The 25,449-nt window shown below is 34.7% G+C and overlaps 2 protein-coding genes across 5 annotated transcripts in view; both read left to right on the forward strand.

Annotated features, from left to right (window-relative positions):
- The first annotated feature begins 1,043 nt into the window (after positions 1–1,043).
- On the forward strand, positions 1,044–3,014 carry LOC105208389 (uncharacterized). Its single transcript, XM_011178197.3, has 5 exons — positions 1,044–1,195; positions 1,249–1,520; positions 1,585–2,059; positions 2,140–2,353; positions 2,413–3,014. Exons 1-5 carry the CDS (start codon positions 1,094–1,096, stop codon positions 2,610–2,612), a joined length of 1,263 nt encoding a protein of 420 aa, XP_011176499.1. The 5' UTR covers positions 1,044–1,093; the 3' UTR covers positions 2,613–3,014.
- Positions 3,015–8,103: 5,089 nt separating this feature from the next.
- LOC105208388 (probable serine/threonine-protein kinase nek3) overlaps positions 8,104–25,449 on the forward strand; it is a 40,110-nt gene continuing 22,764 nt past the window's right edge. For all 4 annotated transcript variants that reach the window (XR_008472873.1, XR_008472874.1, XM_054236198.1 and 1 more), the window contains exon 1: positions 8,104–10,671. Coding sequence is in view for 2 of the 4 variants with exons in the window: in XM_054236198.1 (XP_054092173.1) it covers positions 9,038–10,671 (1,634 nt within the window). In the remaining 2 variants the exon portion in view is untranslated. The remainder of the gene's footprint in view (positions 10,672–25,449) is intronic.

Below are 25,449 nucleotides of genomic sequence, written 5' to 3' on the forward strand. Positions count from 1 at the left end.
CTATCCTAATATAACGATATATATTGAACGTGTAGCAGACGCGATAGATATCGAATTCGTTGTTTTTGGAATGAATTCGTTAATGATCATCTTGGTATGTAACAAAATAGTCTGCAATGATAATGACACGAAATTAAAAGCATTTCACAGACATTGACATTCATAATTTTATTATATTGTATTGAAGTCCACTAATCCTTAAATACAGTTTAATTGTATTATATACTTTTACATAATTCATATGTATTCCCATTACAATACCCGAATTTGTCCTTTTAAAATTTCAGCAGAAAATTTTTCAGAAAATGATTGTTTTTGTTGTTGTTGGACCAGTATGTTTGCGGTAGCGTAATACGTACAGTGGTAGCTATATGTAACTAAAACATTATTACATATTGAAAAAATATTTATATCTTACTATTAAACTTTGCAGACTGTTGAGTGAACATGATTATTATGTAATTTGGTATTTTTACTTTTATTTAATGTTTTTAAACCAAAAAACTTACTTACTTACATGGACAAAAAAGGCATACTTTTTGAAAAAAAGGTGGAAATATGTTTTTCTATTATTTTGTAGCAAATCAATTGTTTTTTATCACTTCGCCAGTAGATGACGTAGATGGCAAGTGCTAATTAACAGAATTATCCCATGAGGATAAAACTTTTCTAGCTTCTTTGATAAACCGAAATTTTACTAGAGTGTGTTACGATCTTTCATAAAGGTGTGTCGATAATATATTTAAGCAATAAGAATAATATTGATGTCAATAAATGAATGAATTCCATGCAATAACGTTTTTCTAAAAGTTGAAAGTTAACCAGCTGCATTGCTACTTTTACTCAATTACCTTCATGCTTTTCAATAGAGTCATTCCGAATTTAAATTTAAATGCATTTTAATACATATACATTAAGACAATCAATCAATATTAATATTGTATTTCCCCTCTTCTATGTAAATATACGTTTATCTTATCAAACATTAAAATGACACAACCAATTACATACATATGTACATATTTACTTTAAAAGGCCTACCAAAATACAAAATAACAAACAGTATAAGTTGAATTTTAGAGCTGACCGCAATATGAGTTTATACAACGCAGACGAATTGGTAGCCCCTCTCTGGATGAATACAGGTTTTTTCGAAAAGGTGCTTAGGAGTTGTGAAAATGACAGTAGTATCGAGGTAGTTCCTAATTATTTTACATATTTATTATTAGTAACAGTTCATACTTAAAGGTAATCAATGTTTCAATAAGCCCGGCGAGCATGAAGGGGGATCACTATGCCAGTATTATGTTTCGAAGTAAAGTGGAATATCTAATGGGATCCAAAGAGTTTAGTTTAACGAAGTCGGTGATTGTCAAAACCCTACCAGAAGAGGGTAACAAACATGATATGTTATCCCAATCACAATTATTCGAAACTGAAATTAATATGTACAATGTTACATTGCCGAAAATAGCACATATTTTAAAAATACACGGCGATCCGATTACTCTGGCACCAAGGTAAGAATTAAAATCTACTAACGGTTTCATATTAAACATACAGGTATTTACTTCTTCTTCTTAGAATACTATATTGTTCCTTGAAGCCGCATAAAATTATTGTATTGGAGGATATTAGTGAACAAGGATTCGAAATGATGCGTAATCGTTTCCCAACTGAAAATGAAATGAAAAAAATATATCGAAAATTGGCTAAATTACATGCTGTAAGCTATATGATGGCGCAATGTGAGGAATATAAAAACGTCACTCAGTATCAATGTGGAATTTGCAGCTCAGATTCAATTCTAGAATACGAGATGTTTAAGAGCGCAATCCATAATTTTATAAAACTTCTAACATCCCAGCCGGAAGTGGATATATATGCACCAAAATTTCAAGCAATGGAAAGCGAAGTTTTGCGAAAGTGTCACGAATTGTTTTGTGCCCATAGGAATGGAATAAAAACTGAAGCTCTTGTTCTCAATCATGGAGACTTTCATTTAAAAAATTTAATGTTTAAGTTTGACGAAAATTCTCAGATGCAGGACTTCATTATGGTAAATTAAAGTCCTAGTTACACAGTGTCTTCACCGAATGATTAAATTAATGCATTATAATGATTATATGTATATTTCAGGTTGATTTTCAATTAAGCGTATATGCACCTCCCATTATTGATTTAACTTACTCCAAATATATGATGTGCAGTTCACTGATGCGTAATAATTACAATATCTATTTAAGGACATATTTTGAACAATTCAATCAAACTCTAAGGGCAATTAACTACCACGGTGATTATCTGAAATATTGTGAGTTAAAACTGTCTTCATTACGGCATAGACACTTTTGTGAGTACACGAATTCATATGCTTAAATATCATAGTTTTTACAACACATTATTTTATAGCAATCTTCATTATTTCGTTCTTCCTGCCTCTACTTTACACGTTTTTGTCACTATCTCCGGAAGAACTGAAAGACACAGACAGTTCCAAAATTTTCTCAGAAGTAAATGATGAAACTGGAAATATTTATCAAAATCCAAAACTCGTGGCTGAACTTCGAAAACTTTTGCCGAAACTTTTATATGAGGGCTACCTGGATTAAACCATTGCCATCATAGAAGTTCTACCTGGTGCGATTTTTGAAATACAAATGTTCAGGGTGACAATTTGAAATTATAACTTCACCAAATACATAATTCAATGGTAAGAATCTCCATTGGTGTGGGAAGTCTGAATCAATCATAAAAATTATATATATATATTAAGACTATTGTCATTTCTTATCAGTCATTCGAGTGCCAGCTCGAATTATACATAATAAATAAATATGTTCTACAATTGTGTATGCAGAAAATTATGTCAATTCATATTCATACATATTTATACATATGTATGATACTTATTCGTGCTGATTGTTATTTACCTTCTAAATCTATACTAAATTCCCAATGTATTGAATTTTACCATTTATGTATGTAATTTAAATTACTCTTCAAATTTTCCTAACATATTTTTTTCACAAATAATTAATTACTAATTAATCGTTGTTTTATTTATGTATATTTGTAAATGTTGTTGGCGATTCTATTGATTTACAAATAGAAGCGTGAAGTTTTTAGTTTTTATTTCAGCCAATTTTTAGATCAAATAAGTAAGGAAGGGCTAAGTTCTATACTCTCACAATTTATTCATTTAATTTTGTTAATATTATATAATACCCAATTTGACCCACATATTCGTTTTGTATACCAATTTGGGTGGAGCCCTTCTGTACCTTCTTTATAATGAAATTTAAGGTTTCTGGTGTTTTTCCTTACTTTTTTCTTATTTCCAAAAATAAAGAGAACTTTAAGTGCCGTCGTTTGACAAGCATTGATGAAATCGCTGAAGTCGAGATTGAGAAGTGTTTCGACGATTGGAAGAAGCGCTCGCACAAGTGCATAATATCATAAAGGCAACAATATTAATGTAGCGAATTAATATTTTTTTATTTTTATATTTCGTGCTATAAAAAGACAGCGATTCAGACAGACAGACAGTATTCGGGGCCATTTTCATATGGAAGATGCCAAACATTCTTTATGCAAAATTGTATTCCACTATATTTATTGGTTGTTTGATTTATATATTGTATAACAAAATAATTAGACGTATTTTTCAAGTGAACAAGAAGCGTCATCGAAAACAGCTCTCAATCTTGTGTGTAATATACAATATACATAATTTGTAAACATTTGTAACTAATAGCTCCAACAACAACAATTTTGCGATGGGCTTTAATTGGAAAACGAAAATAAAAGAAATAACTATGCAGACATATGCACATACATACATCATGTAACGGGTGATTTTTTTGAGGTTAGGATTTTCATGCATTAGTATTTGACAGATCACGTGGGATTTCAGACATGGTGTCAAAGAGAAAGATGCTCAGTATGCTTTGACATTTCATCATGAATAGACTTACTTAGACTTAATAGCAACGCTTGCAAATCATTGAATTTTATTACCAAAATCAGTGTTCGGTTCGAAATGTGAAATCCGCTTTTTTATCGACAAATTTTGTTCAGCGATGAGGCTCATTTCTGGTTGAATGGCTACGTAAATAAGCAAAATTGCCGCATTTGGGGTGAAGAGCAACCAGAAGCCGTTCAAGAACTGCCCATGCATCCCGAAAAATGCACTGTTTGGTGTGGTTTGTACGCTGGTGGAATCATTGGACCGTATTTTTTCAAAGATGCTGTTGGACGCAACGTTACGGTGAATGGCGATCGCTATCGTTCGATGCTAACAAACTTTTTGTTGCCAAAAATGGAAGAACTGAACTTGGTTGACATGTGGTTTCAACAAGATGGCGCTACATGCCACACAGCTCGCGATTCTATGGCCATTTTGAGGGAAAACTTCGGAGAACAATTCATCTCAAGAAATGGACCCGTAAGTTGGCCACCAAGATCATGCGATTTAACGCCTTTAGACTATTTTTTGTGGGGCTACGTCAAGTCTAAAGTCTACAGAAATAAGCCAGCAACTATTCCAGCTTTGGAAGACAACATTTCCGAAGAAATTCGGGCTATTCCGGCCGAAATGCTCGAAAAAGTTGCCCAAAATTGGACTTTCCGAATGGACCACCTAAGACGCAGCCGCGGTCAACATTTAAATGAAATTATCTTCAAAAAGTAAATGTCATGAACCAATCTAACGTTTCAAATAAAGAACCGATGAGATTTTGCAAATTTTATGCGTTTTTTTTTTAAAAAAAGTTATCAAGCTCTTAAAAAATCACCCTTTAGATGTATTTAATTATCTCCATATATACAGCCTGTCTAGGATGTCAAACATGAGGACAATTGTGTGTGAGCTTTCGAAGGCTTAAATGTTTCATAAACACTAGAATTCTTGAATGAAAAATTATTTTCTAAAAAGTTATTTGCTCAAAATTATGATTTTTCGGCATTATAACCAATTGTTAATAAAATTGAATTTTTTACTTATAACTTGTCACTCTCGTCTTTAACTAGCTCCGAAAGTAAGTTTTCATGAAACCACTATTCTGATGTATTGATAGAATAAATCTTACATCTTTAGTAACACGTGTGTAAGGACATATATGCATGCATTCACATCTTTAAGTAATTGGCCGTCTGCCACAACCATTTGTATACCAACAAATAATTGGAGACATTCGAGCGCTAATAACGCATCATTATTATTTACGACGCTATGTAACTATGCGTTTTTAATGAAGTTTAATGTAATGCCTAAATAGAGAAGTAAAGTCTGCCACAATGAAGAGTAGGTATGAAGGTAGGTGGAACGAAAATTTTATTATTGACGTGTCGGCAATCATAGATTCGCCACTTTCATGTGCAACTGTGTGTGTTTAATTTCAAGAATATTCTGCTCATAAATTGAAATTACAACATCATCGGTTGCTGTAACAATAAAGGGTTTAGCGACAACATGACATTTATTTGGTATCATCGAAGTGTTGTTTTATACCATGCCCAAAGCACCACTCTTCAGATTCTGCGATGCTTTTATGGAAGCTATAACTAAGATCGTTGTTATTTATTTAATCGTTCACATTTCAAATAATAATTTATTTGGTATTGTAACTGGTTCTGGTCGATTTCATTCTTGCGTTTGGAGCGACCAGAGGTCTAGTCATTCAGAGAGCATTGAATTGCTGCTCCGCAATATAGATTATGATTGCATTCAAACTAGTTTGTTGAATTATTGCTATTACATTTTCATGACAAAGTTGTTAATTAAGGGTTAATTATGAGTGCGCATGCCGAAACCATAGATTGCTGATGCACACAATAATTTCTAATGTGCCTTCCGTAACAAGTTCATAGTAATTCTTCTTTGATAATAATAATTCGGTCGGATTTTGAACAGGGATGAAGCATATCGTGTTAAAGTTTATCGTTTCGTTTTATTGAAATGTCTCCATTCCATGTAATAGCTCCATGTATAAGCTCATGTTGACCATTATGTTCTAGGTACTGTTAGTTAGTCAAAGTTTTGTTTTGATATCTTTTTATGTTAAACGAGTTATCACTTAGTGCTTTCTTAGTATTAGAGGCATTTGATGTGAAATAAAGTATATATGTATTTTGTAATAAAATTGAAGAGATACTTCCTCCTTCCAATAAAATGACTCATTTTTCGATTTTAGACTTTCAAGTAACTCTAATGTAGATCCAAATGACTTCCGTGTTGAGAACTGAGGATATGAAATGCCGCATTTGAATTTAAGACTTTGCCTTCATATATATCTAATATTTTATAAGATTGATAGTTTTGTTCTCCTAACGGGTTTTGTAACACCTAAAACTAAACGAGTTAGATATAGAGTTATGTAGTATGTATATATATACAACTGCTCAGGATGATGAGACGAAATCCGGTGTCCGTCTGTACGGTGCTGTTAATTGATTATATATTACATATTAATATTTATCCTTTATCCTAGTTCCTAATAACAGAAGTATTTACAAACACACGGAGGGTTTTATACCGTATATGGGTTAATAGCAGCAAAATTATGTAAGCGGATGACGAGACGAAACTAATTCCGGATGTCTGTCTGTCTGTTAAAAATTTGCAGATGGTCAAAATCGAATATCTTGGACGTAAACATTGAACATGCTCCTTGTATTATTTCGTCTTATCAACCACTGAATACACCAACATAATTGTTATACCTTTTTATATAAGGTCAAATGTCTGGCGGTCAGACATCAGAGACATTCTGGTATTTGTATTGCGACGGTTATTGGCTTAGTATATGGTTTCCAAAAACATTGACATACCCGGAAATCATACACATTAAGAGATTTGAGGGGGTTTTAACAACATCGGCACATTCCATTTTTCACAGCACTACCATAATTTAACTATACTAACAATGGGTAAACTTGAGATATTATCCAGTTCAGTTCCGTTCAACACATATTAGCTGTTTGGAAAGTCGACTGCGGAAGATGAAAAACCTATAAAATAATATAATATAAAGCGCACAAAGTGCCTGTGAAATGACCAGCGTACGTGAAAATACGCCGCCTTCCTTTTCCTTCTTTGCTTACACCTCTCTCCGTTGCAGTGTCCCCGCTGAAAATCTCCACGGTGCGATTTGGCGTAAGCGCTCATCAATGAAAGTAGTCGCGTTGGTTATTACGACTGTCGTAAAAAGAAACACTCGAATAAAAGGCAAGTAACAAAAAGTAACAGTTAAAACGCTTACAGTTGTACAGAGAGCACCACACGACTGTTAACAACAACAGCTCCTGTATAGAGGCATGCAACCCGACTGTCGAAAAACAGCAATAAAAAATAAATTCATACTCATTGGGCCAATGTTGCGGCATAACAGCTCCGGGTGAAATGGATGAAGCAGGTGCCATTTGTGACAAAATAGCACTCCCGAAGAACCGGTTTGCTCTTAATGCATTTAATGGCAACGTATCTTTGGAGCACTATGCGAAAGGTTTAAGGTTTCATTGATAAAAAGCGCATATTACTACAAATCGCCAAGCTCCGCTCTTGCTTGTTGAACAGCGTGTCTCTGAGAAAACCTGTCTTCCACATGTTCACTAAAAGAGTTTAATAGTGCATACATATGCTAACGTATAGTGGAGAAAAAGTCCATGGGCAATGTCAATTGCTTTAACTAAGAATTGAATTGAGCGAATAATTGAAATTTCAGAATTAAAATATACTTTATACATCTACATATATAGATAGATATAATTTTTTTGCTTTCTCTTTTTTTTTTGATAATATTAGCAAAGTTGGTGTGTTTAGATGAATTTAGTATCACATTTCACTAAAATCTTGTCAACAAACTGTTTTCTTCACCATTAATACAATTAACAGAAGGTCGAACGTCGTATTGATCAATCCATTGTACGGTTTTTATAGTTACTTGTTTTACATAAATAAAATTTTTGCAAAAAGCAGCCCTCATGTGCAAACTGAGATATCCGAAACTCGTTTGGCTGCAGGGAGTACCAGAGCAACATCAGCTGACACGAGTATTCAACAAATTTGTAGCATTAACAGTACGCGCCTATGGCTGACTAGCAGAGACAAGTTGGAGTCGACAATCAGTTTGAAAACGACTTTCATCCGCAACAGACATGTAAACGACAAGCATTCGCTGAGACGAAGTAATATTTACTTAACAGTATGGTAGTAAGAGATTCGGAGAATATAGCTAAAGGAAAGTTCATTGGGTACATTGCGAAGAGCGGCAGTGAAATTTGATAATATCAATTAAATACCAAATTTTGGAAACGAAGGAGATAGTGAGTCCAACAACGACATATGTATGTGTGTGCAAAGTTGAGTGACAGTGTTCGCCGGTAGCTGCAGCATCTTCGAATGCTGGGTAAGCAAGTGTGCAAAGAGCCAAACTAACAAACAAACAAAAAAATTATAAAATAAATTAATACTTTCGCGCTACAAAGAAACGTATAGAAAATAAAAGTAGAAAACCAAGATTGAAAATAATATGTGCATGTAGTGGCAAATAGTAGCAAAGGTGAAATGCTCAGGTGAATATCGAATTTTAGATATCAATTGACAAATGCGCATACAAGATTTGTATGCTTTGGTTAAACGAAAAAAGTGATAGTGTATTGGAAAGTTGTCCCGTTTATTTCACAATGACAACAACTGGTGCATGAAAACTGAATTACAATTAAAGGTCTGCAATTCATTAGGTTAAGAACAGAGAAAAATTCAATTGAATTTAATAATCGCCGCACATTATTCAGAATACCAAAAATCGCCTAATAACATTTTATGCTTATGAATATTGAAGCATAAAAAGAAAATAATTGGAAAAGTGCAATCTAGTTTAACAAAGTATTTATTGTCGAGTTATATACATATACATATGTACGAGTAGATTGCTTGTGGTGATCAAAGGATAAAATTGGAAGCATAGGTATAGTGTCCAAAAGTAAATGTAATATAAGTTGATATCTTACTAGAAGTGTCGAGGAAAAGAAAAAAATGAATGTTAGTAAATTGGATACAACAACAATGTTAACGCCATTGACAGCTGGTGGAACCAGTACAAAATTGGAGCAGCACTCCAAGCCCATACTGAGCCCCACTCGATCCCTTGACGAAGGTTTCGAAAGTGATCCGGATCGGGTGTCTACCGATTCGGAGCATCAAACAAGTGGAACGAATTGCAGTAGTAGAAGTAGCAATATTTGTAACAGCAGTCATAATAACAATAGTCAGAACAACAACAGAAATAGTGTCGTGCCAAAGCAGAATAGCGGCTCAACATTATCTCAACTATCGTCAGCGGCCACGGGAGGTCTAATAGCGTCGACAGCATCAGTATCAGCATCAACAATGACAGCAACAGCAACTGCCACATCTAACGTGTCCACAACGATAGCTCAAAAGACAAGCGCACACACAGATTTGCATAAGCTTCGCTTGTTAACAATGGTCGTTCCACCATCTCAAATTGCACGCCGACAGCCGGCGATTAATGTGACACCTCCTGCAACCCCTGCAAATTCCAACAACGGTCAATATGCATGCGGTGCCACGAAAACGACATTCGATACGTCAATGGAAACATTTCTGAAAGATCCGTATTCGCAACAGCAACGTCGTGGCTCAGCAGAGTTGGCACACAATGGCAACTATCCGGTTGCTGTGACAACAACATCATCATCTGTTGCTTACGTCCCTAACAGCAATAACAAAAAGCAATATCGTAGTGGGTCCAACTTAGCTGCTCTCACAGCCAATGTGACACGTGCCAGCGGTGCATTAACCACACCCACAAACAGTGGTAGCGGATCACCGTTGCCCTCACAGCGTTTACAATATCAAAAGCAACGCCAACCAATGGTAGCATCTACCGCCGGTCATCAGACAGTGCACAATCATCGATATACTGCCGGTAGTAGCGGCATTGGAGGTGGTGTGGCTAGTGGATTTCGACGTGCACGCACGCGGGCAATGTCTCCTGCAGTGGTGAATTGTTTGACAAACATCAGCCATGGCGTCAGCAACAATACAGGAGCCAGCATTGGTGGTATGCAAGTTCACACCTCACGCAGCCAACTTCTCTCCCGCAACACCAATGTGCGTTCACATTCGGTTGATGCCATTTCGCGGCATCGCAATGGATATGACCCGGCCAATGCACTTATTCTTAAACACGAAGGAAGTGGCGTCCCCAGTTCGGGCAATCATAGCATCATTAGTGCTGGTGGTTCCAGCAACACCGCCAGTAATACACGCATGATGAATTATAAATATTCCAGTGGGGGTGTTGGAAATGTTGTCACGACGAGCACCGGACAAGCTCTACTAGTACAGCCAATTTCAAGTGCAACTTTGTCGGCGAGCTCAGCAGCAGTTTCACTTCCAGCCGCTACAACAGTTCTCAATCCAGCGAACGCTGTTGATGCCACTGCTGCGTTGGTCGCAGCAGCTGGTGGATCACCGGTTATCGCTTCGGCCACCAACAGCCTATACACGTTCTACCCAGCCGAAGGCAACTTGCAAGTTTGGCAGTCCGAGTGCGGCGACCTCACGTACAAATCATCGCGCAATCAGCACACGCACAAGGTGCCGGTCTGTTGGACACAATCGATACCAAGGCAAACAAGACGGTAAGCTCCAAGTCTTTTTCACATTTGGTGAATGTTTATATAATATTAGTATCTTAACAAGTTAAGTGGATCAATATAATATAAATGGGCTTAATATACGATAAGTTATTAGTGAGATCGCTAGGAGAAGAGGGAATATTTGCGACTGTTTTGTGGCTACCCATATCGGCTACGTTATGATAGAATGCAATTTTAAAATTTCGGATTTTTCAGCGACTTTTAGTGTGAAATTCTAACGGCTAACCTTAAGGTTTTGGTATTTACGTATTGCTACATGTTATAAGTAAATTGTGTAGAATTTTTGAGAAACGCGTACAATAAAGAAGCCTCTTTCATGGGCATATCACGAGTACTTAATTATTTATAACATTTTCAACAAAAAAAGCGAGAAAAAAATGGTGAAAGTATACCGATTACTCTAACATGGCTTTTGGAAATTTGATATTTTCTATTTGGATGGATGGTTTGGTTCTAAACACGAGTAATTTAAGATATCTTAAATTCAATGGTCATACATCGATATACATATGTATTCAAATAGAATTTCCAAAATACCTTTCGCAAATCTCATATGTGCCTAGCGTTTATATAGCTGTATTCGATTGGTCACTTCTCTGCTCGCTATCTGGGCGCTGCTCGCTTGTCAACCATTTTACATGTGACCGCAACAACAAAGTTATCAATTTAAATTCGTTCAAGAGTGCATGCGGATACCTCAATAAAAATTCTATCGACGCATTCGTCAATGCTATCAAGTTTACTTTTATACATTTAGACCATTCACAATGGTAAAAGTGGTCAAAGGATAAATTATTGTCAAAAGGATAATACAAATATTTTGTTCAATATTTTTAACTGAAAATCAATTATAATTGATTACAGAAAACTTCAGGCGTGCACTCTGCTCGAAACTAAGGGAAACTATTGCGCATGTGTCAGAGGACATGTTAGCATAGGGTTGCATCACAAGGGGCAACACTTCATTTGAACATCCGGAGAGTTTCTCTCCAACGCTCGTCGAATCGAAGACAGCTATTATGTCATATTATGCAATTTTGTGCAGCAGATTTTGTCAAATTATTTCGAAATTTCGCAAAGATAAGTTTTGTGATTACAAACTATCTGATCCAAATATATATATATAAATGGAAACCTGACAGTGCTAAAATAAGAAATTAGTTTTTAATCAACCAAGCGACAGATAGCGAAAGTTAGACATAGTTTTTGCAGACAGTAGATAGAGTAAATTAGCTGGACGTGTACATATTTATATGTTTTGGTAGAAACAAGTTTTGCTACAATTAAAAATTCATAAATATATTCTGTTCACTAAATGGAATATTGTAGAAAATAATAACTTAAATATAAAATGTGACGAAACACGCTTAAGTAATCAAGATAAACAACTTTTTAGCACTGCTCTCAGCTAGCTGATTCAAAGGTAAGTTAAAGTTCTATAGCTAGGAAACTACTATTTGATCTGCTAATAACTATCGAAGGATCAATAGATGCTCCAACAGAAATTTTGTTGATTCAATAGGTTCGCAACATGTTTCACAGAGATAATAATTTTGTTCACATAACTATTGATTGTAATACCTAAACCTATACGAGTTAATCACAGAGTCATATATATAAAGTTAAAATGTCAAAATAAGATTTTACCTATTAAAGGCACCAGATACCGAACATGAAGACCTCAGTGCCAATGGATAATTTTTTAGCGATAATATGGTGAATCTCCCAGATATTTTATTGATTATATTCGGCAGGAATCTTTCTCTTCAAATAAAATGCCTCTATGTCAAAAATGGGTAAATAGTATGGAATTTTATATCTTCTTTTAAAAGGTTTTTAATTGTTTGTTTTATAAAGTGCTGATGACATTTCAGGCACAAAAAAATTCTAAATAGACGTATAAAGCAGCAATCTCAACAGCTGATAATATTATATTTCAACTATGTATGCTGCCAGTACCTTCAAAACATTATTGTAAAGCTGCTATTCATACGCAATAAAGTTAAAGTCAGCCAAAACGTTCAATCCTTGATTGGAAAATGTATATAATTTTGTAAATTTCGCCCGGTAATTTGTTAATGAGCGCAATGCACTGGAATAATGGAATAATCGTTATTGTGAATTCATACCAACATTTATCTCTATAAATTGCTTTATTGTCACAGAGGAACAAAAGACTTTTGAAACGAACTCGCTTGCTGGTACATTAACGCCGAAAACTTTAGCTGCAAAAAGGAATTTAAAAATTTAACAAAGAGAAATTGCAATAATAAAAGTGTGAATTTTGTAAATATTTTTTGTACAAATGTAACCAATTTCGATATACGCCACATATTGAATTCGATATAAATCTTTTCATATGACCGCATATTACTTTTTGGCGATTTTCCTTTGTCGCGACATTACAAATAGTTACAACACTGTTGCAACCTTTAAAGTTTTCCGTTTATATTTAAGCTGCTGTTTTATTTAATTACGAAATATTCACAAGCCGAAACAGTCGTCTAACAACTGCACGGGCAAATGTACATTTTTGTGAATATACATATATACTTGTACAAAGGAATACATTCAAAGCTTTGAGTACTGTACATGTAAGTAATTTCAGTGAGCGAAAGTAAAAGTTATGATAACAACTCGAGCCTGTCTTAAATCTTTACAGCTCAACTTTCAAAGCTAAAACAATAAGATATACTAAAACAAAACTTAGTGTAATGGACTCAGCCGCTTACTTTGCTGTCTATACGTTAGAGAGGTGGGAGAATACAAAGTGCACCCTGTTGTGGGTAGAGCTGGCCGTTACGACTTCACACGACCTCCATTCGAACTCAACTTTCGACAAGCATCAAATACTATTTTCTATTTTGCGGTCATTCCTGCTCAAGCGAGGGCAAACCGACAAGAGTAGAAGAATCCCGTTTGTTGGACACCACATGGATAAGAAACGATCTCTAGTTCGGATGTAAGTGTTCCGCTCCTTTGAAACATTACTGTGTTTCATTTTTTTCGACAGTCACGCTATTTCCTTTAAAATATTATTATATTACTACAAACTATTAAAGAGACTTCACGATTATTGAAGAGGAGAAAAAAACAGTTTGTCCCGATCGATACGAGTGCGTTGGTTCACATACAGAAATGTTTCCATATTCAAGCATCATTTCTTTCATTTAATATTATATATTATTTAATGGTATAACCCGCAACCAGTAGACTAATAAACCCCTTATATCCAATTATAATAATTGATGAAGTTGAAAATAAAACACTAAAGAAAGAACTGTGCTGATGGGAAGTAGAGGTCTCCGTTTCTCCCGAAACTGTTAGTGATGGAGGTAGCTTGTTTTAATTGAGCTGGTTGATCAGACGTGTGCAGCGTAAAGCGCGTTAAAGTCAAATACACTGTAGGAGACTTGTCCCCAGTGCGAAATAGAAGATATACCATACATACATATAAAGTATACTTCTTCTCCACTTTTGATTTTTATATTTTGTATATAAATCTCATTTGATTGTTTATCTGTGAATGCTACTGGTAACATAAAAGGCTTATATTAAAATCTATCAACATATTTGTAAGATGAACAGAAACTTGTTTTTCTGGATTTAAATTAGCTGTATGCTTAGTTCATCAACGTTTTTACCCGCTCTTATTTGTCATGCAAATATTTCTATACTCGTCCAAGTGATTTCCATTTATTTGCCAAACAAATTTGACTTTCCTTATATACTAACAATAATAAAAAATCTGGTTATGCAAATTTAGATGATCAAATCTATAATGTGCAATTATAATGGACCACAAATAGATATTCTCAACTTGTTTCTATGTTTTCATTTGTAATTTTGGGGCGTGTGCAACTTCTGGACGCTCGGAATTTGCTAACCATATGCTGCGAGCTTAAAGATGGTACTAAAGACACGTGCTGTCACCGACCAAGTGTAGAACGATCGCAGTCGCGAGCCTTATGCTTAGACAGATACACTTATATCTGCGTATTGACAAACTCCAAATGGGATACCATGTATGACTTTGACTTTACTAGGTTGTTTTGAAAATTTTAAATTTGTGGCTGAAATTTTGTTTTTTCACGACTCTTCAGGAGGTGTTAATAAATGCAAATCGATCATATTCTGTTTGCACAAGGTTGTTTTTGAAGAGACGCAAGGCAGTGGTTAAGTGTGATTCGTAAGAGAAATTTCATCACATGTACTTGTTGTATGTATTTTAACAATTTATTGTTTAATGCAAATATTATTTGTGTGTGTATAGGCATTTCTACATTCGGGAGAATTATCATCAGTCAACATCAACAACTGTCTAATTGGCAGAAATTTACATATTCCAACGAATGTTGTGAAGCGAATGGATACTCCAGCAATATGTGTGTGTATAAATGTACCTCGTGTTTATAAATCATTGCTTTTATGATACGTTGTGTTGAAGCTGCTTGTTAGGATCCTTATTTAAGTATGAAAATATTTGAATTCGTTATGGGGTAAGGCTAAAATGTTTTTTCACATTCTTAAGAGATCGGTATCGCCACACTCACCATGCCTGACATGCACATCAACATCTTGGAATTCAAAAATTATTAATACTTGTAATAAATATTTGTTTGGTTTTTTATTCTTGTATTCATTGATAAACCGAGGCCCGTTTTCAGATATTCCTGACTCTACTGACGCAGATTTGGATGTATTTCCAGGAAGATGCCGTTTTTGTCCGAAAGCGATTGGCATTCACCAGAGAAATTTTTGGAAAGTGTTGCTGGATGTACTAGATGGAATAGTTGTTGTTCATCGACCCAAAAGCCAAGAATATAATCCAAGATTCAACCATATGATGGATCAACGGCAAAATGGATAAGTTTCAGTATCAGGATTTTTTTAAGTGGAAATTATTGCAATTGCCCCCAATACACTTCCAAATTAAGGAATAATGGGTTTAATGCACAAGTGATATTTCAAATTCCTGTCCTGAATCCCATCGAAAACTTAAAAAATTATGTCAAAATTGAAGTGACAATTTATTTCAGAAAAATTTGGACGATTATAGATTTGGGGAATATGAGAGGGTTTGAAGGAGTCATTAGAAACAGTTGTTTCGGACTATTTTAGGTATATACATATTAGGTGTATAAGCTAATGTCCGGAATAAGCCCGCAATTTTTTTGTCGTATGGGTATACATAATATTATAGTATATATGTACATATATCATATACCTATATTTAGCAGGGAAAAGTTGACTTCACAGCACGATTAATTATTTTCTTAATTAATTAATAGTTCGCCAATTTATGCTATAAGTTTCGTGGCATTTTCACTCCCTATTCGCAATGGATATTAAAAAATGTCTACTACATGTTGACGCAGCGCTGATGTGGATGAAAGGTTACGTATAATAACAGGAAAGAAAGTACTTCACAGAAAATCAACAATATATGAATGTGCGTTCGTTCCTGAGCACGCACTTCCTTATATTTACTCTCCGCACAAGTGGTTATAAAAACCGTTTCAATTAGCTCTCTCTTATTTGATAGGAAGACAAACAACTGAGTGGGAGCCACTATTGCGACGACGATAAGTACACTATTCCAACAGTGCGTATTGCATTCACATGTTTTGGAGCCAATATCGAGTTGCATCAATTTCATAACTGAAAACATCTCTACGATATTCTCTACTGGATTAATATTTGCAATATACATTATTGCAATTAATGGACAATACACATATGTGTGAATATCTACATTGAAATACATTGAAATGGTCAGCATTCGGGACAACCACTCTTGTCCCTTAGTTTTTTAGATTTGTTTTATAAAAAAAAATTTCAAAACGGTTTATAATTGCAGATATTTAGTGTTCGATTCCACCCAAGTTTGGCCTTTCTTACTGGTTTATTAATGGTTTGAATTGTTCGTTTCTTTTTGTATCGGGAAGGCTGTTGTGATATTTCGGAGTTTGTAAACTTCACTGTTTTGTATAAATAAATCGTATGTCATGTATTACTATCTTTTACGTCACAGCTAATGAGAGACAGATGGACAAAACAGGGAAAGATTTCTTATTAAATTGAACACGAAAAAGAAAGAGTAATTAAATAACATTGATTTTTAAATATGTTTTGAATTGCTACTTTACGTTTCCATCACAAATTCCAATAGAATGCCAAAATGTAGAGAATAAATATTTTGTTTATGGATAGAGGGTCATACGATATCGAGGTAGCTATAACTCATTACGATGGTTTTGTTGTATATTCGGTGCACTGTGGTTTATGGCCATTTATTTTTCATTTGCTACAATCATGTTAAATGAAAATGAAAATGTAAATATCAAGTAAAGAAAGGCTTAGCTCGGATGCAACCGAACATTTTATACTCTCGCAATTGATTGATAAAGTTTTATTAAGATAACACACAATTTGACCCATATATTCAGCATAAAGTACAATAGAATAACGAAAATCATTACATATAGGATATAAAGGCTAAGGTATTCCTGAACCGCTTTAACTCAAATTTACTACTAAGGTACATTATATCCTCTCTTTATTTTGCTAAGATATCTCACATATTAACAGATATATGTGGAATAAAGCCCACCGTGTTTTTGAAGAAATTAGAATAAGTAAATGGGAGCTAGGGGACATTATGACGGGCCACGCCCACTTTTCACAAAAAATTACATCCCCTTCCTACTGCGATCCTTTATACCAAATTTTACTTTTATAGCTTTATTTATGGCTTAGTTATGAAACTTTATAGGTTTTCGGTTTTCGCCATTTTGTGGGCGTGGCAGTGGACCGATTTCGCATTTTCAAAGCAACCCTCCTACGGTCAACTTTGCCTATTTCAACTTGTCTCGTCATCCTGATCATTTTCATATATATAACCCTATATCTAACTCGTTTAGTTTTATAACTTACAAACAACCGTTATGTGAACAAAACTATAATACTCTCTTAGCAACTTTTGTTGCGAGTATACAAATTGTTTCATCAATTCTCCCTATGAAGTCACTGCTTATATTGCATCTATCTGTTTCTTTCTACAGAAATCCATGTTTTCTTCGTATCCTTGAAAAGAAAACTTGTACCCCTGACAGACAGCGGCGTTAATTCGGATTAACTGCTTTAATCGGGGTTAATTCGAGAGTTATCTCAGTTAACTCCGTTTGCTAACTCCCATTTAATCCTCAACATTTTAGAGAGTTAGTGGGAGTTCGTGGCATTTTCGTCGGCAACATTGTTAAACATGGCCGCTTTTAACCTATTGTGAATAAAAATGTGCAATACTGACAGCTGTTTTTCAATTAAATGTAAACAAAACATTCCCATGCAATGAAATAACTAATTTTATCTGAAATAGAAGTTCTAATAATAACATATTAATGTATATTTTTTTAGTAATTAGTGATTTTGTACTAATTGTGCGGCTAACAACCGCAATATTTGCTTTCAATTCAATTTTATTTTACCAAATGGAAAATGTTATTGCCAATCAGCTGTTTATGGGAGTTTATAACTCACTTTCCTGCCGTCTGTCACCTACAAAATTGGAACTGATTAAAAGCGCAGTTAATCGGGGATAACTCTGCCGTCTGTCTAGGCTATTATGGTAGACAAATATCTATAATGATTATTAACTGAAAACTAAAATTATTTAAAAGCCTTGCTATCATTTCTAATGACCGCAAATAGTGATGTGTGTAAAATATTACAAAAGCTTGCTTATCATCAACAATAATAATGCCAACTGGAATTTAAAATTTTCATAAATCATTTATCATCATGTATTTAAAGATACTATTTCGTAATAGAAAGTATTGACCACTTCAAAATGAAAACTGCAATGCAACTCTTAAGTGATGTTACACCTGATTTGCCGGTTTTACAGCGAAATCATCTAATTAAATCACTTTTTTCACACACGCTAATTTGATACCAAAATCTTTGTTTTCACTAATGAAAATATTTCATACTAGAGCAAACGTGTATGTATTAAAATCATACAGTGGAACTCCCATAACTCGAACACTTGAATTGGCAATAGCGTTTCGAAGCTAAATTTCATACAAATTTCCTCCCTAACTCGAATTTCTATAATATCTAATATGATGTTACTCTTATGGATTGCATAAATCATCTAACAAAGGCATGGGATATATACGTCAAGAGCCAAACAATAGTAAACTGTAACAAACGAAATTAAAGTATACATGTTTTAACGTATTTAAATAAAAACTTTTGCGAAGTAAATAATTAAAACTGTGTATAAAACTATATTTCCCAGCTTTTTGAAAAATGTATGTTTTATCGAAAATTTCTATTACTCGAAGTCTCTCTAAGTCGAAGTTTTTTTGTGGAATATGGTGATTCGAGTTAGAGAAATTCCACTGTATTTAAAATGTTAAAAACTCTAACTATATAGTAAACATAGAATTCTCTTATACCATCAAAATGTTGTTCCTGTAATTTAATGCATATGTATTATAAGTGTGTTGTGCGTCCACGATTCTTCGCTTGCATGCATCTAAGAGTGAGCGTAAATGTGAAAGTACATATGCATGTATGTGGATGCTGTTGCAAGAGCATTAATTCAACTTTCAATTACACGAAAATTCAAAAAGCCGCGATAAACAATAACAATAAGAATGGCAACAACGCTGTAAACTTCCTCTTTGCAACGTTTTAATGTTGGGCCAATACATTTTTAAATTATCGCAAAAACGATCACGCTGCTTTGTATTGGTGTGTAAAAACCAACGTAGAAACTATACATGCATATTTTTATACATATGTATATATACTATATAATGTAAAGGTCTTAATAACACTTGCAGGCGCGAAACATCAGTAACAAATAATAATAATATGAAGCCAATGCACTGCTTGGACTAAAACCCTGTCTGCATTCACCGAATGCAAGTCATTGTTGTTGTTGTTGTTTGGGTTTACCTGTGACTTTCGGTGAGTGATTTTTGCTGTTGCTGTTGCTGTTGCATTGAAAATGAGAAATGTGATTCCAAGTGAGAAATTGCCAACCATCGTCGACCCGGCACACATCAACAATATGCTTGCGTAGCGGCATCTACTTTGCAATCACAATGAACTCCAGACAGATGGTAGTGCAAGTATTCGCATGAAAAGCTGCTGTTTCCAACAAAGTCGCATTTGGTTGTGGCAAACAGCCGTAATACACCAACAATAACACTAGTTGCTACAACAACGACGTATTTGTTGCTGTCACCAGTAAATTATGCAGAAGAGAAAGGTGCGCGTGGACGTGATTGTATCTGTGAGATTTGCTGCACATTGCGTATATGTAACCGTCTAATCTCCTCTACATATTTCAATGAAGATAATTGTGGGATTATTCACAGACACCAAGAAAGATTGTGTGTTGTCTGCAAAACAGCTAAGAGAAGAGTATTAGAAAGACGAACTGCAAGTGAAATGCAAGTTATCAAACCTACCCTTTAACTTCGGCTGATTCATATATTTTAACTGCTCTTGATTTCCATTAGTTCTCCTTGCTGGTCATAAACAATAAGTTTCTCACCTCACTCTACAGCAGCGGTGGATCAACGATCAGTGAAGCCGTTCATTAAATCATTCTCTGAACATACGAATAAAAAACAAGTTGCCTATTATGGAATGATGCGTATACATTGACAATGTTTTGCATTTAGATACAATTCATTTCGAAGTTTATTTTCTTATTTTCTTCTCTGTTTGTTTTAGCTTCCTCAATTTCGTTTTCGTTGGCTTCCTTAGTTTCAATACAATCATTAAAATTTATGAAGTGAGCCATTCCGTTCCGTTATATTGCAGTCAATGGCAATTCCCAAAAACTATACATACATACATACCTATTAGCTTTACCCCTGGGAGGGTCACTCTGGGTCATGGGCCTGCTGAAGAAGAAAGCTGAGGCTACTTTGTAAATTTTCACACTTTTTGCTTTTACGGCTTTCGTTGCGCTGACTCCATGTCTGCAGGTGAGTAATCGGCCGGCGTGACGTGTCGTCCGTTAATAAGAGATTGGTGCGACCATTATCGACAACGACCACACGAGCGAAGATTTTAGTGTGAAACTGAAAACACTTTCATTTTGCGGTACGTGCTTCCGAATTCTACGTTAATACGAATCAACTAAGAAGTTTTTTAAGTTTTCATTTATTGAATTTGTGCATTATGTATGCACATTCTTGTTGCGTATATCATTTGAGGTGTTTCACAAACTTTGACCCTACCATTCAATTCGTAATAGATGTCTGTGGAGTGCACTAGCGGCGACGGCTTGAGGAATGACGCCGTAAACTCAGTGTTGTCACTTTGAAAACATAGTAATTTCAAATTAATATGGCTGTTTGTACAAATGTGATTTGATTGATATAACAATATACGTAGGATGTAGTAGCTGAGCTCAAACAAAAATATGTTATTCATAGTCGAATGTTAATGCTGATTCATCTTTTATCGGGTCTAAAGAGACGATGGAAATTCCCTCTGGTGGTAATGGCATTGAGCGGACAAATACGAGGGCGTCCTCAATAAGGCTACTGGTGTTGCCAAGCTTGTTACGAGTAATAATAGTTTGTGTTGGGGCGTAAGTTGCTGTGTCCGTCGAGTTTTTGTTTTTGTTTTTCACCTTTCAACTTTTTTTGTATTGTAGACAAGTAAATTTCCATTCCTTATCTTATTTTTACGAATGTTAAATTTGCACAGACCTCATTCAAGGTCATTTCCGCTCTTGCTTATGCATGTGCACCACCAGACCAACAGAACCTCGAAGATGTTCAAATGACCGCTCTGCTAGCCCACACGAAAACTGTGTAGCTCGTAGCTGTTTGAAATGTTAATTATTGTCATAAAGCTGCTATTTGTAGAGCCGACACGTGCTGTTTTATGTTTGTAGTTTTGTTATAATATATATTTATGTGTGTGTCACTTGTTACTTTGGTTTTACCATGAAATGTGGGTCAATCTATGATGGCTTTGAAGATTCATTGATATGTATATGTGTACATGTTTCTTTCTTTTTTCCACCAAGTTTCATTGCAATCAATCCTAGGTTTACTTCATCGCGAATTGTGTTCAATTAGTTTAACCTTGATTTTTAAACCTCTAACAATTTTATTTGCAAATACGTATTTAATTGAATAATTTCAGTTTCAGTTTTTTCATTTTGTTTTGCTTGTATGTATTATAATAAAATATTTCGGTATAAACTACTAAAAAATGCAAAACAGATAGTTTGTTGGTAAGTTTTAAAGCCTGTTTTAACAACAAGCAATTAAGGAATTGCGAAGTTCGGGCGGAACAATTCATAAGATATTCTAGTGAAAACATAACAAATACTTATATAATAGCCATTCTAAGATGATTTACCGTTTATGTATTATACAAGTGGGGAAATCAATATATTCAGTAGACCAATTTAAGCAGGGGCGGATATATTCGTTTTGGCATTGAATATTTATCCTCGAGGATAAATTGTTTTGTAAGTATCATTAGAACCTCATACCTCCATTGCAGAGTCTATTAGACATTAAACCACATATTTTCGTATAAATGTGAATGTGTATACATATGTATTATTTGTACAGTATGTATTACGAAATGTTCAACGTAAAATGAGGTAACAACGAAATGCGGATGTACATAATCACATACTATACAAATATTTGTAAAGTCCTAAAAGTGATTCAAGTGACCGAAAAACAATTATTTCATAAATACGTGAATAACACAAGTGGGAAATCTCATTCGCAACCCACTCATAATGAGTTTCTACGGCAAAGTCTTGTTTCGGCTTCGATTATTTTTTGCCAGCTCCGCTTTCTTCATAGCTATTTTTGATAACTCTACATCGTTGGTGCTGACAATTGAGTTGACGGTGATGGCAGCGATTGTTGACCATGGCGATTATTTCAGTCTTATGCTCCACACTCATTCGCCATCGTAGTTAAACAACATGCCGTATGTTGATTCCACATGAGAGCAATAACACAGGGCTAATTATTTAAGCGAAAGTAAAAGTTACCAGACGAAAGTAATTTGTTTATGATTACCTTGAGGTGCCTCCTGTGTTGGTCATCCGTTGATAAGTTGGAGAGTTTCGTGATTGGTCAAATTGTATATTCAAATACATAATGTACTATATGAGGGATAGCATAAGGTGAGGATTTTGATTTCAAGTCTTATTTAGTAAACTAATATATTATTTTGATATCAATTTAATACTTGTAATATTTACAGTTAATATTTTATATACTTGAATTTCCATATATCCGTATGTCCTTACATACATGCGAAATTACTACCAAAATCAAAGATATCTGTATGATGTTCGATCGTTGGTACTACGAAGAGCAGAGTACACCATCCTTTATGCTTTATGTTACTTGTAACTAATTTGGACATACTGAAGAGTGCCTAAGTACGCCAGTGTACATACATAGGTGCAGTGTTGCTCTTCGCTGCAACTTTTTCATAACGTCCAACATTAGCATTGGTTTTTTTTAATAATGACTTTCCGCTAATACTTGTTTGTAAGCGGTGATAAATTACGATTTTTGCTTCCGCTGGCTGATGCTGGTTTGCTTCAACCGATGGTATCCTAATACATAAACTGAGGGAAGCCAACAGTTACTAGAAGAATTCGGTTACGTGGTATTCCAATTAAATATATCTACGTATCTTCACTAACAGTCAGCATGGACAATTTTAGTAAAATCGATGTGCCAGACTATCTTTTATCTAATCTTTTCCCTTGACTTAGAACCATAATATGGGAAAACCTTTTCCGAAACAGTCCATTGGGCACTTAGACAAATCAACGTCTGCGGTCATGTGATATCAATGAGTGCAAAACTGGGAGGTCCATCTGGTCTGTTTTGGATGAATTGTTGAATGTGTAAGAGTTGTACATGTCTGACAGCTAAGTGACATTGTGATGGAGCGAGAGGGAAAACTTATGTACGCACGAGTAAAATCCGACGAGTATAAAAGTGTATTTGTATGTATGCAAACTGCTTTAACAAGTTTGGTTATTGTTAACTCAAGGAGTTGTGTATTTCCTTTTTTGTCATACTTGTTGATTTTTTTATCGATACAAACAACAGGTCGATAAAAATTGAAAGTGAAATTTCTCCTTTGGTTAATTTTGCAAAAGCAAGAAAAAACGTTGCTTTCATACTGTACATATATGTACATACCAGTGTGCACCATTCATGCCACACTCGAGTGTTTTCACGATAAATGATTGTGAAGAAACCTCCATAATGATATTCGTACATTTCACACAAACCGCCACTGAGGCCAGCGTCAGCGCCACATTGCAAAGGTGGCCGCACAACTTCAATCTGCGATAAGTGCACATCATTCGAAAGCCTACAACAACCAACAAAATAACAAATAACAAAATACAAGCGAATGAATAACAGCAACGACCTGAGTAGTGATTGAAAAATACTTGAAGATGAAGTAGCCACTTCAAAAGCGGTAACGATCTGTGCTTGTGGAAGCGGGAGCGTAACACTGTGTATGCTTACCAGTTCAAAATACTGTACACACAAATGTACAAAAGCCAATGGAAGCACCGCATGAAAATATGTTGATGGTGAGATTGTTATGTGCAAAACAGGGGTGACACAAAACATTTACGTAAAAATCTATTGAATTTTTTTTCAAGTACATATGTATATGGGCATATAGTACTTATGCAATTACCATTTAATTAAACACTCACTTTCGCTATGTAACTGAATATTCAAATAAATATATATGTATGTATGTATTCATAAAACAGAAAATAGTTCAATTGGACGCTTACATTGGTGAGGCATAACCGAAATTTGTTATGCAATCTCCAATTGTATTGCAAATAATATGGCATCTGCATGACTACTCATCTGCCTGTTTATAAAGTACCTTTTCAGTTATTTAAAATCGTGAAGATACATGCATACATATACATATGTAGGTGCACACCTACGCATAATAATATGGTATTTGCGTATAATTGAATACGGGTTTACATACTGACAATAAATATATAGGCATAACTGTTAATCCAAATATTACATATACGAGGAGTGTTCAAAAAATAACGGTAATTTTGTTTTTTGAAAAAAAAAATAATAATTCGCTACATTAATGTTGTCGCATTTAAAATAGTCTCCATTTCATATTATGCACTTACGCATAATATGGCTTCGGAGCCATGTCTGGCGAATATGGGGGCCTTTCGCAGCGATACGTATGTGCATACTTACGTCGAATTGATTGAGATATACTTTTCACATAGATACATAAATAATTTCTTTCGCGGTATTTATATATGGTTATTATCAAATCGTATTTGGAGACGATTCGATTGTCTTCACCTAATTTTATTAATACATACATATGTACTAAAGAATTGGGTAGACCAAATTGAATCCATCCCCAGATATTAGAAATGCTATGTGATACATACCGCACTTTTAGCAAGTTTGATTCAAACCATTATATGGAACGTGGGCATGGTAGTTGTTAGATCAATATATGCTAAAGACCGACCCATTAATCGGCCTTGGTATCGGCATCGGCCAGTATCGGCCACGAAATTCAGCATCGGCATCGGCCATATTTGGCCGATTCTTAGCCGATTCTTTCTACTTCTTTCGGATTACTAAAATACACTTTTTTTACTTTTTTGATTTCTTTAAAGCATAAAATTTGAATTCTTCTGTTTACCATATA

This window comes from Zeugodacus cucurbitae, chromosome 2 (genome assembly GCF_028554725.1).
Source record: "Zeugodacus cucurbitae isolate PBARC_wt_2022May chromosome 2, idZeuCucr1.2, whole genome shotgun sequence".
Lineage (NCBI taxonomy): Eukaryota > Metazoa > Arthropoda > Insecta > Diptera > Tephritidae > Zeugodacus > Zeugodacus cucurbitae.